This window comes from Chelmon rostratus, chromosome 1, assembly GCF_017976325.1.
Source record: "Chelmon rostratus isolate fCheRos1 chromosome 1, fCheRos1.pri, whole genome shotgun sequence".
Classification (NCBI taxonomy): Eukaryota; Metazoa; Chordata; class Actinopteri; order Chaetodontiformes; family Chaetodontidae; genus Chelmon; species Chelmon rostratus.
This window is the reverse complement of record NC_055658.1, coordinates 22,187,262-22,204,649: the sequence shown is the minus strand read 5'-3', so window position 1 is coordinate 22,204,649 and position 17,388 is coordinate 22,187,262. Positions and strand designations below refer to the sequence as shown.

At 43.8% G+C, this 17,388-nt stretch overlaps 1 protein-coding gene across 1 annotated transcript in view; it reads left to right on the top strand.

The window, feature by feature from the left end:
• The window catches only part of celf6 (CUGBP Elav-like family member 6), a 132,991-nt gene that overhangs the window by 81,284 nt on the left and 34,319 nt on the right, over positions 1–17,388 (top strand). The window contains exon 3 of the mRNA XM_041936213.1: positions 9,276–9,324. Within this exon, the coding sequence (XP_041792147.1) occupies positions 9,276–9,324 (49 nt within the window). The remainder of the gene's footprint in view (positions 1–9,275; positions 9,325–17,388) is intronic.

Below are 17,388 nucleotides of genomic sequence, written 5' to 3'. Positions count from 1 at the left end.
TTTTTTCATTAGTGGCTATTTTATTGGTGAAAATATCACACAAATGCATCTCGATTTAAAACACTGAATTCACGATTTAAAACATTGTCTCAACCCCTGACCGCAATGTACGATGATCGTCATATGTGAAAACTTTAAACGATGTGAACTTTTCCCCTGAAGACGTCTATTCTCAATATGGCTACGACAAAAACAACCACAAACATGTGAATCTGACCCAAGATAACCTTTGTATAAACAATATGCTGTTGAAGGCCTCATCAGACTTTGGCTTCATTACACAAACTCTGTGGAATTTGTATTGGAAGCAGATAGAGATGTGTTTACATTTAACATCTCCCAGCAAAATCATTGATTGTGTGCATCCTAAAGGCAAAATAAACATTTTGTACTCCATAAAGTATTTTGAAATTTACATTGCTGTGTTTTTCATTTTCCGCCCTGATGCAATAGTATCTTTAAAAGGACTCTAAAAGAGCAGACGCTAACCTGGAAGTGTGGCAGAACATGTAGCCTGAGGGGGAAAAAAAGTTACTCAAGACTATACTGCATATATACCTTTGTATTTCAATTTATTCACAGATATGGTTCACAGGCTCTCTCCTCTGAGCCGTCCACAATGACATGCCCCTGTCTGCCTGTTTACTGTACACCCCTCTGCGATTTTGTGCATTTTTGCAGGCCATTTTGATGCGTGTGCTACTGTGTGTGCTCTGGGCCTTTAGTGCTCAATTGTTGGATGCTGTCATTGCCCATGGCAGAGCGAGTCCAGCTCCATTCTCCCCTTCGCTCTGTGCTCTATGATTGCTCACCGCTGACTCCTCTCATCAGCATTGTGGTGCGTTTGGGCTGGAGCGCCGACCCGGCCGCCAGGTATACGAGAGGAGCAGAGCAGGATATACACTCATAAATCTGACAGATGCATGGTGTGTCATTACCTTCCACTTATTATTATTCTCCCACTCCTCTTTACACTGTGAGCCACTTTAGCTGTTTTCCCAGCCCGGCTCAAAAACATTTGTACCGTGGCCTTGTGGAGTGATAGATGTTCCTGGGGAGGTACCAGGTTACTGTTGCCATCCCTGCTCTGGCTTTCTGTTTGTGTGCAGGACTCTAGTCTGGGCATTTAACCTTATGTGCCTGGGTGCATGCATTGGCAGCGGTGTGTGTGTATCCACTTGGATTTTCTCACACATCTCATACACACAAATGTTCACTTTTTCCTGAAATAGTTGGAATACTCCAGAATCTCTCCATTGATCATACAGCTAAACATACATGTCTTTATATATGCTACTTCACAGAGGTCCAGGTGGGCTACGTTTATTTATCTATTAATATATAGATTCACATGGGACATCCATTAATACAGCTTCTGCCTGTTAGCAGGAAAAAGTGATATAATCATTTCATAAATACTTTTCCTCCCCCTTCAATATGTTCAAGATGAAGACAAATGTTTAAGAGTGGCTGTTACATCATGACACGCAAAATGAAAAGCAGAGCAAAGCTGAACGTCTGCCTTCTTGTTCCCTAATCCCTGAGCCTCTTTATTTCTCCTGTCTCTCTTTCTCTGCCGTGCACCCAGTTCTCCTTCCTTATTCCACCACCTCCTTCACTAGTCTCCTTTTCAAATGCACGAATATGTGCCATATACACACACACACACACACACCCTGCAGCCCAGGGGGAGAGAGAGAGAGAGAGAGAGAGAGAGAGAGAGAGAGAGCAGCAGTCGCCTCACAAGAGCAGACCTCATAAAACTCCCTGTCACTTTGACTAATTTGTTAGTCTTGTCTCACTGTGTCGAATCGTCACCCCCCTCTTCCCCCTGATGCACCTCTACCCCGACTCCCCCTGTCCTTCTTTCCACCCTCCCACCCCCATATCCATGGGAAGAGGAGGGAGGGAGATGGGGAGGAAAAAGGGGGCAATAAATGTAATATAGTGCACTGGCCATTGGTTGCAGTGATCTACACAGCAATCCATCTACAGTCAGAGGAAGAACAGAGGCTTTATGGAGCAGAGGATAACATGATGGCTCGATTTCTCATCCACTTTCTGTCTCTGTCTGCCTCTGTCCCACCTCAAGATAAGGCCTGCTGGGCACTGGCAGAGTAAAAATAAAAATAGGAAGGGAGAGTGGGGTCATTATGAATGCAGGCTGGGCTACGACTAGGACTAGATTGGGGGATTGGACTGGTCCAAGCAGGGTGGGGTGGTATAGATTGGTACAGATGTTCAGCTGGGCCGCGCAGAGGACCAAAGAGCCAATACCGGATTCATAGAGATAAATTAAAAGCCAAAATCCTGCTCCGCAGGGAATCAATTGCCAGGTAATTACGGAGAACGGGACAGAGATTACAGAGACAAAACAAAAACACAGAGATCCTCCCCTATGACGCTGCAGCATCACACCAGGGAATACTGTGCTAGTTGGATACGAGCAACATATTTTAGCTGTTGCTGCGCCCCTCCCCTTCCAAAACCGACCCCCAGCACCTAGTCTTTAAATAGGAGCTCGGGCTCAGAGCTAAAAATAGGCCGCATTTCACCGCCAGCCACCCTCTGCTGAGCTGTCAGCGCCCCTTCTCCCTCTTCTTCACAGTGAGGCAGACACAGCTCTCCTTCATGTGTTTTCGAGGGAGACAGGCAGTGTGTGATCACTCCAACTCTAACCCATCTCCTCCAACACACGGCAGGCACAACCTCTCCTGACTTGCTGGCCTCACTGGGAGGCTGCTGTGAACTCGCACACCAATTTGAGGGAAAGATTCATTCCCGCTGTGCTGGCCCTGTTTCTCTCCCACACAGAAATGAGGGGCAGGATGTCCTGACGTGTGAGCGATGGGTGATGGAAGCAGTAATTTGGGCTGGTACAGTACAGGCTGTGCGGGATCTGGGAGCGTGCTTGCCAGTGAGATAGGCCTGCAGTGAGATAATTGTTTTTTTTTATTTGAAGGTAAAAAAAGGTTGACATTACCTGAATAGATACCTGAATAGAGAGTCTGATCTGGAAAGTGTTTTATCAAGTAATTTTTCTCTTTGTTTGTGTTCATTATTGTCCTTTCATTTTCACAATAACACACACACACACACACACACACACACACACACACACACACACACACACACACAAAACATCCAAACAGTTAAACCACTTACAAGCTAACCATGACACTTGAAAGTGAGTATTGACAGAAATGTCAATTCCATTCAATGAAAAAGAACACTCTTAATTCCCTAAACCTCCAAAGGCACTGATAATAATGACAGGGGTCGAGGCACTTTACCGTGGCCGTACAATGATCAAAGGTCAGGGTTTTAGCATCCTTGTATCTCCTTTTGGAATGATTTTTCTTTGTCTCAGCCATCGCCACTGGCTCTTTGTCGGCTCTTTAAGAAAAGTCAGTCTGCATTAAACATCTTTAATTGAGCTTAAAAGGCTATAAATGGCATCGGCAGCTCCAGTGAGTTCACTGACGGTGAAACCACAGAATGATAATAAGAGGCATCAAACAATGGATGGCTTATCAAGAGAATGGTACCTGATGACTTGAAAACTAAACTGGATGTGATTTGTGAGATGAAATGAAAGGAGCCAAAATGAAACAGCACAGAGAAATTAATTAACAGTTATCTTTTTTTTTTTTTTTTTTTTTTTTTTGCATTTTGTTATTTGTTTATCATTGCTTTAAAAATAAATGTTCTCACCAGCCAGGTCTCACCAGTCTGGGTTACAGTGGGGCAATAGCAGCATGGAGCAATGCCTCTATTTCAACAGGTCTCGCAAAAGTACTACTGCACTCTGTGTTTCAATGCATTTCAAATTGTAGTCGAACTTGATCTGTAGCTGAGATCAACACCATGAGGTGATAGAGAAAAAAGTGTATGTAAGTGTTTCAGTTAAATTTGACAGTGGGGAAGAGACAAGTTAATTGTATTGGAGGGAGAAAAAAAACATTACAGTTCTCTCGGGAAGTTATGTAAACAGGATTATTTTGGAGAATTGTGAGACTGAGTACTGCTCAATCACGGTTTTGGCAGCAGTGACTTTGTTGCATGTAGATTCAGCCAAAACTTAATGAGTCTGACTTTATTGTTTTCATAAGTAGAACAAAGTAAATTCAACGAGTGTGACAATGTGACTCTTTCTTTATTTCTACTTTCATTGCTCTAATTTTATTGTACTACAGAATTAGACTGCACATATGGTTAAAATGATAAAACAATGCATTCACAACACAACAATGCATTGCTGCAGATGGAAAATTTGGTGACCAGACATTCAGTATCTCCACAAATGTAAATTCATCTTAGAGAGGTCCATTGTCTCTCCTGGCCAAGAAGGTTTTTCTATGTAGACAAACTGGTCTAGACACTTCCCTACATCTCGTGGGCCATATTGGTCATGTGCCACTGTGATTGGCACAGCTGTTTAAAAGTTATGAGATGAGTAATGTTACTGGCTGAGAAGGTAATGATTCATTACAACACCCTCCTATTAATGTCCCACTTCACCCAACACACCTGTCAGTGTGAATGCTCACTGAAGAACAAAACTAGCAGGTGTGCCCGGATGTGCCTTCATTGTGCATCATGTGCAAGTGACACAAGACTTGAGCTGATGGTTGTAAATGTGTAGTTAGAATAGGGCCCAATATGGCAAAGCTAATGTTCATTGCAGCATTGTTAAATCATCATTTGGAGATATCTTTCATTTTATATTGTATGCATTTTAGCTTGCTGTCTTTTTCTGAGTGACTGGACAAGAATTGCACGAGTAGCACTTAGAGAACTTTTTGTGGGTTTAGGCCACTGCTTACTTTAGCAAACATCTGCCCAGAAGACATCAGGATTATCTGTGTCCCCAACAGTTAGTACTGTGATGCATACATTATTACAGTACAGTACATATGTACAGAGCCATTATAGTTGCTTGGTTAGTTAGTAAGTACAAACTGTACTAATAAGTAGTAGCTTTTTCCAGACTTTATTTGACTCTATTCACATAGAGTTACAAAAGCAAAAGCACTTAAATTCACTTCACCTAAGTTTATCTTCATACTAAAGTGTCAAGAGTTAGAGTCAAAGAGACTCAACAATGGACAAAGTGCCCATACTTCTGTCATGGTTGCGGAGAACATTTTTTTGTATTTAGAGTGTCTGGTAGGTAGCATTTCTCCTTGCTTGCTTTGTGAGCAGTGGTATTCACACAGCATGGTCAAACACGGTCAGAGGCCAGCAGTGTCCTTGTCTCTCTTTCTCTCCACTGCACAGTTATCAATCAGACAGACCAGCCAATGATAGATGGACTGCAATGCACACGCACACAGACACACGGACATACACTCCTGAAACACACAGTCCTCTCCTGGAAAATGTATAAGCAAGTTCCTCTCTTCCACACTGTTGGTTTTCCACCCCTCCGTGACTTCAGCTGACTTTTATTCATCATAACAGAATGAAAAATATAGATTTGCCTCTGGAGATTAGGACAAAGAAAAAATGAATGTATAGACATAAAGGAAATAGAGCATGAAGGAGGGGGAAATATGGAGAGGGAAAAAGTGAGTGAAAGAAGGAGAGACAGAAAAAGGGAGAGATGAGGAAAAAGAGAGATGGCCTCTCTAAGTGCAGCAGCACACAGGCACAGAGCTGTGAGTTCCCAGGCAAGACAGCATGAGCTGCCTATTTGTCAGCATTGATCAACCCATTAAGGGGCTGTGGTGGGAAGCATATTGGTTTTGGAGGCCAAAGGGGCAGAGAGAGACAAAGATAAAGTAAGACGGGGGGGTGTTGAACTCCTTTCAGCCTCGGCAGCAACACGTCTGCAGGATGAAAAAGCCTGTAGTCTTCCTCTCCAATGTCTATGCAGTTCATTTTGCAGGGCCCAATGGGAAGGTAGTAGATGTCATTTGTCTTACAGCATCTCTGGAGGCCCCACTGTATGTGTTATCTTAGCTTTCTGCTGCTGCAATGCTAATAAGGGACTAGCTAGCTTTTCAGACAGACAGAATGTCACTTGTCCTTTTCCTTAGTGTGTGTGTGTGTGTGTGTGTGTGTGTGTGTGTGTATGTTTGTGTGTGTGTGTGTGCGCGCGTGTGTACGCATGTGTGTGCGCAAAGGGTGGGTGGTGGGGTGGGGGTGGGTCCTGGCCCTAGGGGAGAGCAGGCTGCCTCTTCGCCCAGCCTCTGATGAATTCATATAATTAACTCTGCCTTGATCTGTTGGCTAATCCTGCACTCAGTAATAAGGGATTAAAATGTCACCTAAGCCACCTGCTGTTATTGAGCCCCTAGACTTTTTGTGCCTCTCTCTGTGTCTGTGTGTGTGTGTGTGTGTGTGTGTGTGTGTGTGTGTGTGTGTGACAGTGTGAGAGAGAGAGATGGGATAAAAGTAAAGTGAAGTGAAAGATTTCTGTGCGCAAAACATTCGCACAAGAAAATATATGTAGAGGACAGTATAAAGTAGCTCAAAGAAGCCGACATCTTAACTACTGCCATATGCATGCGAGCGCTACTCACAACTCCATAGTTTGGCATCAAGCTGAACTCCATAATTTGGCAGGAAGCTGAAGCAGAAGTTGCAGCAGACTCGCTCTGAAAACTCATTGTCACACTCACTAAAAAGGGACATGAAAGTGGGACATGCTGGAAGGTGGGAGTTGAGAAATCTTTTTTTCCTCCCCTCTCACTATGACCTCCTTGGACGAAGTAAAGAAAAAATGAAGAAAGAAAGGAGTGCCAATTGGTTGGCTAACAGCCCGCAGACCAACGGCCAGCTTGCCTTGCCTGCCTGCCGGCCACCTCCGCTTGGTTGCCTAGCAACCCCAAGTGTACTTTTGGGTTGTCTAATGACTCTTGTTGCTGCAGTGGCTCAGGGGCTACTAATGAAGCCTCCTGACCAATCGCTGCTGTTTAAGACCTGGAAGCTGACTGATCACTGGACAGGGATCTTGGGACTTCAGGCTACCCTAAACCTCTTATGTGAGACAAATTCTGCCCCCAACTTGAGCTGCTGTCAAGACACACTCACACTTACAATATGTACTCAGAGCACACCTTAACTTCCTGCTTACAATGCTCCAACTGACCTTAATTCTCTCCATCGCACACTGACATACATCAATGCCTCATCCTACCTGAACTTCACCTCAGACTCTCACGTGTAAACACAGTTGGTCCAATATTGATTGCTGTTATCCAACCAGAAACGGTAGAATGAAACTGTCCCTTTCTGGCTGTTTAAGGCCATGCAAAGATGATAATAATGATGCTAATCACCCTTTTATAAACACAAACTAACAGGACGATGTACTCCATTCTTCAAGCCATGACACAGTAGTGGCTGTAGCTCAAACATCCTGACTTTTGAGAGAAGAATTTGTCACCTCTACTTTACCTCTAATGTAATCGGATTATTGGTACAGGACACTGATATTATGTAAGAATATTGCTGGCATAAGGATGATGTTTACACAGAAGCAACTAACAGTGAGTCAGCAGGTCAGTGTCTTTCTCAGTTATGCTTCAACTCATCAGACACTGACAGGTGCAGAAACTGAGTATGTCACCTTTGTATTTTCAGTTCAGGTCATTATAACTGCAAGGTGTCGTACCCCAAAACACCACAACATCAAAGGAAATGTGTGAGCAAGATGTGATTCTAGAGTAAGCGGCAACTTAAAGTCCTGCTTTTGTTAGTGTCTGCAAAGTGAAAGGCTCAACATTATGCATCTTAAAAAGAACAACAGAGGACTTACACAGTATTGGCCTCTTTGCCTCAGCTCTTACACATTGTATTAGCAGAATTGTTTGTTCATTTGTGTGGAAATAACTGTGCGGCCAGGTTCGTTTGTATGGGCATGACTGTGCCTGCTTCTGTTTGTATGTGCGTGTATGGCTTCACTCGCTTGTCTTTCTGATGCGTCCGTCATCTCTCTAAGCTTTGTTCCAGTGTCACAACATATTGCTATGAGTACATTTCATCCCCAGGGTGCCGCCATGTATACGCTTGTCTATACATGTTCGGCCGTCTTCGGTCTATATTTGACCGTGGTCAACTGCTGTCAAGTGCTGCATTGCCTGAGGGCCTGACGCCCACTGTGCTGCCCTAGCTGACTGATCTGAGGGGGCAGTACCGTGTGCCATTCACTGGCACTCACATGTTGGACCTGTCCACATGGCCTAGTTAGAAAGATAGGCCCACTGCTGACTGGAGCCAGAAAAACACCATGCCAAATATAAAACAAAATGCCAAATATGACATGCGTGGGTAGCCTCAATAAGCAAGGGTGTTCGAGGGTGGCTCTTAACACGGACCCCTTTCACTGAGGAAAGAGGGGATGTTATTCCTGTTTCAGAGAAGGCACAAGATCGAGTGTGTTTCTGTTTTCATATTCAAACTCCAGGGAGTGAGAAAAAAAATGAAACCATAGACAGGGGAGCAAAACGAACCAGGGGAGTTTTTATTCACGGCAGGCAGTTTTTAAAAGGGTTTTTTATGTTAGCTTGGCGACGTTTTGCTTTCACCTCACTCTAGAATGGATCTTCAAAGGTTGTTTATCGATTCCCTACTGTTAACCTTTCACAAGCTGCTTCACAGCTACGCTGCTCGGTGGCTCTCAATAGCTACCAGGAGGAGGAGGCTGGGACAGGGGTGGGGTTGGCTGTCCAGACCAGTGGCATATTGGTTGTGAGTTGCAAAAGGGCTTCTGGGCAGAGAGGTGAAAGAGAGGAGGAAGGGATGGAGGCTGAGAAAGAGGGATAGCTGGGGGTCAGGGATGAGCAGGATGTAGCTGGTGACTGGGAGTCTGGAGCCAGGAGGGGACAGGAAGAGCAAGGGCCAGCCAGAAAGGACCTCTCCCTGTGGGGCTGGGAGTGGCTGATGTAATGGCATTAATCTCCAAGTGCCATCTGACACCCAGTGTGGCTCCGTCATTGAAAAGTGCTAATTCTGCTGAACTGTGAGGGGAATTCAGGCATCTCTAGAGGCAGTGCCCTGGATTAATTAAACACGCTGGCATGGAGCACTGCACAGATTTATCTCTTTTACGGCATCGTCACCGTTTGATTTTTGTGTTTAGCTCAGAGAGCAGGACAAACTCAGGACATTAACGCCAGGAACACTGCCACATTTCACTTGTTCTCTTCCCACTTCACATATTGTAGCAGTTGCTCCTATCGTTTTGCGCTAACCTGGGATTTCCCTTCTCTTCCTTCCCTCTCTTTCTTTCCCTCCCTCTGCTTCTCTCTCTCTCTCTCTCTCTCCAGATGAACCGGCCCATCCAGGTGAAGCCAGCCGACAGCGAAGGACGAGGAGGTAATTAACCTTCTCCTGGTCTCTGTTGCACACCCCCCTTAAAAAACACACACACACACAAACACACAAATACATTGATACAGCGCACACGCGATCCTTAATATTCTGCTCTCACTTGAGACACACTGGGAGTTGGTAGAGTAGCCCGTAATATAGGTCACTTGCTTCTATTGACTTCCCATCTGTGCCAGCAGAGGGGCTGTCTCAGGTTCACAGTCACTGGGAGTGGTTCAAAGACAAGACAGAGAGACATGGAGAGAAAGAGAGAGAAATAAAAGAGAGAAGGAGAGCAGAAAAGAGCGGAGGGTGGAGGATCTCCATCCCTTGATCTCCACAGAGTGATAGTGAAGTCTGCTTACAGATAAGAGGGAGTGGAATACATCCTAAATATACAGACACAGAAACAGGCACAAACTTACAGAAACACCCCAAAGCTATTACTTTATAGTAATTTACAAGTCACTGAATGAAGGGAAGAGACAGTGTAAGTGTCTAAAAGTGGGATGTATCATGATTTAAGGACTTTGGAACCTCTTTGTGGTACACAATGTCTCTTTTTATCTAAAAGTAAGAGCACTGCAGATTGATTGTTATACACAGGTCCTATTTCACTTCTCCAAATCAACACACAAATGTACAATATCTGCCATACCTACTTACCTACTCACCTACTCCTCAGTCTAGCTACGTATCTCTGTGTCTGCCTCATTGCTGTCACATGATTACACTGGGATTACATGGTACAGATTGTTAAACCATCTAAAAGTTATCCGAGATTCAGAGAGATTCAATGCATGATGAGACTTCCAGTTGAACTCAATTGACATACACAATATGCATCAGTGAGTGCAATTCTACAAGTTAAATTAGATAATTTGTATTAAAATAATCTTTTTCTTTTCTTTTTTAACGTAAACCTGCCCGTTCAAAGCATTCAAACGTGCAATTCAGCCTTGACATTGTACTGATTCTCCTGCACAGCCTCTCCTCTCCATCTTTAGGCTGACATGGTGATTGACTAGATCATTCTGAAGCCATTTGTGACAAACATCACTAAGGTTAATGCAGATTAAGCCAGTTAAAGATTTACGTGGGTGGAATTGGATCTAATTGGACTGGTCTGTGTCTGCCCTGTGCTTGCATTTCAGAGTGGTGATTTAGACTGCCTAGGTCAGATTAGACTGAGCCACTTCGCTGATTTATGTGGTCAAGTGTGAATCAGATGGCCCATTTCTATTGCCACACACACCCCCATGTAGATCTTATTTTTGTCATGGCGGCACTTTAATTAACGGCCATCTAAAAACAGGCAAAGTCTGACCGACAAGGCCTGGGCGAGAGCCAATCGGCATTCTCACCAAGATAAATTGGATCTCTGGGCTTAAGAGGGGAGGATGGATGGGTCCCAATATCAATTACTACCCTTTTTCAGCAGAAAGAGAAGGGAGATGAACAGGCAGTGTGAATGAAATACAGAGGGCTCTTAGGCTGGCACAGCCCCTGCTAGTCTGTCAGATGAACTTTCTATATGGGAGGACAGGATAGGACACAGCACAGAATGAAATAAGACCGAGCAGACAGGCCCCAACAGAGATATTGAGCGTTAATGGCAACAGGAAGTCAGCAGACAGGCCAGGGAAGTAAACCACAGTCGTGGCTGACAATGAAATGAGATTTACTATGAAGGCCTGTGGTTAAAGGAAAACAGACAGCCCAGCGAGGGCTGACTAAAGGAGAGAAAGTAGCGAGGGATTCATCTGTGGAAGGCTCAGGACCAGTCAGGTACACCAATCCCAGTGGGGCCTCTAGATTGTCAAACCCATGGCTGAACCAAGACATTTGCACCTCTAGAATGGAGTCACATTTATCACTACCAAGACATCAGCAATTATTTGTCATGGGAACATGTGCAGGGGTCTCGATTACGTGCCTGCACAGGCATTAGGGCCCATTACTCTATTTGGAGACTCTAGTAGCCCCTCTTTTGTTCACTGTGTCCCTGAGAGACATGCTCTCTCTGGGGATATCGGAGTGTCAGGAGGAGAAGTTAAACCAGAGCTCAGAGAATGACTAGGGGGGGCTCAGCGCCGCACAATCCTGCCGCTCGGCTGCCATTGTGGATCACAGAGCTGATTCTCTCGCTGTCTATTACAATGACTCATGTCTTTTTTTTTTTTATTTTTTCCTTGGATTATCAAGAAAGAATGGAGCATGGGAGGGGAGCTTCACAGCCTTTAAATCTATTTCTGTTCCTTGAGTCAGCCGACCTTTTCCCCGCAAAGTCCACATTTATCTGATGTGCTTAACACCACTCTTTTTTTCCTGCCCAATTCTATCAAGTCATGATTTCAACTCAGAGATACTGAGACACAATCGAGGCATGGGTCTTCTGCTCACTCGCTCCGTGGTCAGTGCAGGAACAGACACGCCACCATATCTCCACTTGAAAACCAAGCAATTTTCTTCAACTGGAAAGGGGCAGAAATGAGGAAAAGTAGACGTCTCTTGCTCTCTCTGTCTATTGCTTCCTTTCTTTCTCTTTCCACCTCTTTCTGTCTCATTGGTGCTGCAGTGCAAAGGGAGAGATGAAGCGGGTGATAGAGAGAGAGAGAGAGAGAGGTGGGGATTCAGTACAAGGCCCACGGAGGGATGCGAGAGATGGAAGACAAAAAGAGCGAGAGGGGAAGAGACGACAGGATGAGAAAGTTAACGGAGGGTGATGGAGGCAGCTGAGTGAATCTCAGCAGTAAATCATCTCAGAGCCGCCCCATCCATATCTCCTCCTCGCCTCGCCAGGAATCTTTTTCCCCCTGACCTTGTCTGCCGCTGTGTCTGTGAAGAAAAGATGGGGCCAGATTATCTATGATTGGAGATGGCCATTATCTAAACACAATCTTGGAGCTAGGTCCCACTCCTCTAGCCACTGCTGTGAGACTGGAGACCACACTGATGAGAAGAGAGATGATGGGTCAGCCAGCAACACCCTCTCCTTTTATTAACTCTGATAAGATGGTTTCAACACTCTCCCGAAATGCCCAGCAACCTCCATCAACATCGACTTTTTCTCAAAGTGCCACTCACAGTGCATTTGTCTACACACAGTCTCTTTACCCTACTTGTTTATTGGCTCCCCATACTTTTGTTTTATGGGATACTTATACAGTGCCAGGAGCATTGCAATCCCTGCATTTGATACTCGGCAGCCCCACGAGAGCCTTTTTAATATCTTGTCCATGCCTTTAGTCTGTCTGTCTGAGGGGTCTTTGTGAATGGGTCGCGTTTGTCCTTGCCAACCTGCTGCTCTGCAGAAGGTTGACCCCCAGTGAGGCAGTGAAGAGATTGACAGGACCTTAAGATGTTGCGCGCTGTGCTGTCATGCCCCACCCCAGCAGGTAGGGAAGAGTGAGGGCTGCTGGCTGGCTCAGTCTGGCAGGCCACAGGGGAGGGACTGTCTGGAGGCAACTCACGGCCACAGAAGAGCGCGCTCCACTTTACATGCAAATGAAGCCAAAAGATCCCTCTGCGCCTCTGGACACGATCGTGCAAAACTCTGAAAAGTCAAGAAGAATCCTGGCAGCGGTTGATATGTGTGTGCTGAGAAATACACACAGAGACATGGGGACACATGGACAGACAAAAGAATTCGGGGATTTCCAGTAGTGACCATTGCAGGGTATTAATTAAAGGTTTTAAAGCGCTGATCTGAATTACTCCTTTCCAGAGCTCCAGGTGTGGGCTTTGACATGAGAGAAGATACTTCAAATGTGGAAAAAGAAGGAGTGAAAATATTTGGACGGAAGCTCCAATAGGCAATTTCTCGCAAGTTTCCCTGATTTTTGAGGATGCATACCAGAAGGTTTAAAGCTCCCCTCCCACTGCCTTAGGTAAATGGATGTGACAGCTCTAGTGGTATAAGTAATGCATTTACAAACACAAAGCCTGTATCCTCTCATCATGCCTGATACACTGACAATTTGAATGTTTGTTCTCCTCTGATTACTCCATTTACCACCTCACTATACTGGATAATCCACTTGCATATATCAGATTGGGACCAGTAGCAGAAAGGTTTAGTGTGTGGTTGCACATCACTGTCACTGCGATGGGGTCTAATTACTTCTGTTAGCTGGGTGGGAACTAACATGAGGTAGAAGTAGAATGGGGCTTATTAAGTAGCTGAAGGTGTCACACAAAAGCAAAGTCAATGATCATGACATGACATGATAAACCCAGGAAAATGGTGGCTGAATTTACATGAACACATAGTCAGCATCCTACATAAATACTGTACTTAAATCTCCATCCAGCATATTTGTTGTTATTAATCTTAAATCAAATGATTCCCTGTTGAGTTGAGTAGCTCACAGTGCTGATCCTGGTAAAAATTTATATCCCACTCTGCAGTTACTTGCATTTGCGGGTGACTGGTCCCTGCACAAGCTCATACATTACCTCTAAAGATGTTGGCTTAAAAAGTTGACATTAATGCTAACAGCTAATATTTGCAACACGAGTACATCCATAACACTAAAACAACTTAAGAATGTTGGCAAACCCAGCTCACCAGGCAAACCAGGTCTGACAACCTCCCTGGTGCTCCTGCAAACTATGCCATGTACAACACAAGGTGCAGAGATCCTGAGGTGCTCTCCTGAATGCATCTTTAACCACTTTCCATGCTAACTTTGTTAAAATGGGCAAAAATCATGTTAAGTGTAAGCAATCCATAAAAGTTGAACATAAATATTGCAGCTTATGAAATCATTGGGCAGACGTTGTGGCTTTCTCTCATTTGGCCAGTTCCCATACTAAGGACAGGTTGCAGGCATATTTACAAAGCTGACCAGTGGTTGCACAATGTGAGATGTATGTTATCGCAGAAACTTTGTATTTTGGTTGAAATGCTTCCATTTGTCTTCATGTTGCTCTGGTCCATCTGAAAGCCATTTAGTCCCAAAGTATTTATTGGATGCCTTTTAGTTTTCCTTTCAGTTATCCTTTTTCACTCATTGCCTTTAAAGCAAGTAGCTGTCCCTCATTCTTCATTCAGCATCACCATATTTGCCAAATACACGAACAACACCTCTTTGCTACTTTTGTTAAGCCCACGAATTTTACTTATTCTGTAATTTTAAGATGAAAGGAAAAAAAATCTTTATCTGAAATGTTTTATGATCAAAATTCTTTAATTGCTTCTGAGATATTCCTGATCTAGTAATGACAAATAAATAGAATGTAGCTTGTGCTACCATTTAAATCTAAAAAGTGACTGATCTCCAAGGGGAAATTCAATTTGGAAATGTGCAGTAATTTCTTCTGTTTTCTGAGCTACTGTACTTTTTTTTGATACAGTACTATTCACGCCATTTAATTTTCTTCAGTTCATTTCATTTTAAGACTGCAGCTTAGGTTTTTTTCATTAATAACTACCCTATTAATTATTTAGTTTTCTTAATGATTAAATATCATTGACTTTCAGTGATTGCTTGTCTAATGAATAATTAATCAATTGATCAAATGTTTTCATTACTATTTCTTCCACAAGAAAGATAATGATAATCTATTAATGTATGGTTGTATTAAGTGGCACAGAGGCAAAGTCTCTGTGATTAAATGAGGCTTGTAGCAGGTGAATTATCCCCTGTAGTTATCTGGGGAAGGGACATTAAGTCTGTTGCGACTTAAAAGTGTTGTGGCCGGAGTACTATTAACTCCAGATAACCCCAGAGGAAACTCTTATAACAATGCAAGATAACAAAAGGAATGCTAGAATTTTTTTTTTCTCTCTGTGCTGTGCAAATGTTTCAAATGCAGACTCCTGCCTTTACACAACTGAAACTTAGAGTAAGATGATGAAAAACAAAGTTTAGCACAATGCGAAGAAGCAGCTTCCAACATTTCGTACACCCGGTCTACACGCCTACATGTGTGAGCGTGTCCGGTGGCGGGCCTCCCAGGCGGCAGCGCACCAGCATCAGGCTTTTCTAATGAGACCATAAGAAGCACAACTTCTCTGTTGTGCTGCCTGGAACATTACTCTGCATTTGAAATGAACCCAGCGGCCTAGCAGGCATCTTTTATCGTTGGATGCAGCTGTCCATGCTTTCTGAACACTTACAACCAAGCTTCTCTGACTACTGCCAGCGGGCAATAAGTGATAGAATCGTGGAAAAAAAGAGGAAGAATATAGATTTACCATGACACAGGAGCGTGAGAGTAATTATTTAAAGAGAATATTCCCATTATTGGCAAACAAAAGCAGAAACTTTTGAAAAGTAGACTTCACAGCAACTGATTTTTTGCCTGGAGAAAAACAGTAGGGTGAGGGATGACAATGAAGGGTAAAGAGAAAGATACAGAGACAGCAACAGAGAGACAAAAGGAGAAGAAAGGGAAAGGAAAAGCACAATCTATATGCCTATACTGCAGCCTACAACACAAGTAGCACTTTATTCCATGGAGAGCAGCATCAATCTTGACAGCATATGGCGTCTGTGCAAAATCCATTAATTTTTAATATACCGGGCACTGAAATGAAAAGGCTTCCTGAGACAAGCAATTGTCAGATGTCAGTAGTGTTTTGATAACTTTTTTGATCTCCTTTTTGTATTTGCATTTACAAAACTGGGCTGACCACATGCCACCACAGTTTGGACATGGCTGGAGACTGACATGGAACCATTTTCCACACAATTGCTCCCACCTCCAGTCAGGAGAAAAAAGAGACACTTGTCGGGGGGGTGACATGTCTGGATTACTTAATGTGCAGGGGGAAGCGAGTTTGCATTGCCTAAGGCCTGAAAAAAAAAAACAACAACTTTACAGTATGTTCCTTCACACATAGAATACCGAATACACAGTACTATGCCTATAATAGAAATATGAAATGTGTTGACAAGCCAAATCAAACCATGTGTTCACGTTCACCTCTACACACCCACACTCATTTTTTAAATAGCCTATATATCCTTGAATCTGCTAATTACATTTTAAAGTATGCAGTAGAAATGCTCGAGAGATACATGCATTAATTAATGGTGTTTGAGGATATAATGATACAAAACAATGTAAATGCTGTAGCCAGACTTCACACACGCACACGCATGCATGCACGTTTGAAAGTGCAGATTACAAAGGTCTCTTCAGAGTAGAGCAGAGAAGTGCTGTAGAGCTCAAATGTTCTCCAGCTGTGTGGCTCAGCCCTGTTAGAGGGATAAGATGAGCCCCTCTCAATGAGAGATAAGTACCAGAGGTCAAACAGTCAGCTCAACGAGTTTTGTCATACTTGTATATCCTCCGACAGTTCCATAGGAAGGTCCTCACCCCTCTTAATGCAAATACATGACTGCACTTGAGAAGTGTTTTTTTTTTTTCCTCTTCTCCCCACTTTTAATGAATAACTCTTTGGAGTCATGGAGTCATCTCCTTGTGCAGAGGGTGCATTACAAGATATTTATTCATATTCATAAAATGCCAATTTAACGCTTGTGAGTGGCCATAGGAGATGAGCAGGAACTTGGAAAATCCAATAAGAGCTGCTATGGAGACAGGTGCAAAGTGGACTAATTAATAGCAATCTATACTCTGGCCAGGGCATGCAGTGGGCCGACTGAGACACTCTTAGGTCAGGCAATGAAAAGATAGCAGCTCCAAATTCATTTTCTCACCGTGGCTCTCCCAAAGGAAGGCTCCCAAGTACACTCACACTTCCTTTAATGCCTTCACTGGGGTGTAATTTATTTTTGCGTTTGCCAGCACATTTGGAAAGTTCATTACTTCGCTCATGGCTTGTTAATTAGCCTTGTAAAGCCGCCATTAGATCTCCCCGGGCCAGGACCGAGATGAGACTTTTGTCCCAAAACATTAACACACTGCAGGAGGCCTGTAAAACTGCACTCTGCCCATTTAAGTTGTGACAGTGACACCTCAGTGAAAATGTGAAAGATGGAGGGTAACGTGTGTCACGTGTGCTTTCGACGGGCTGTTGCCTCATTTCATGTTTCACCTTTTCTGCCATGGACAGGGGTCAAGCTCATTTCTCTCTAACACCTGTTCAGGGTTGAC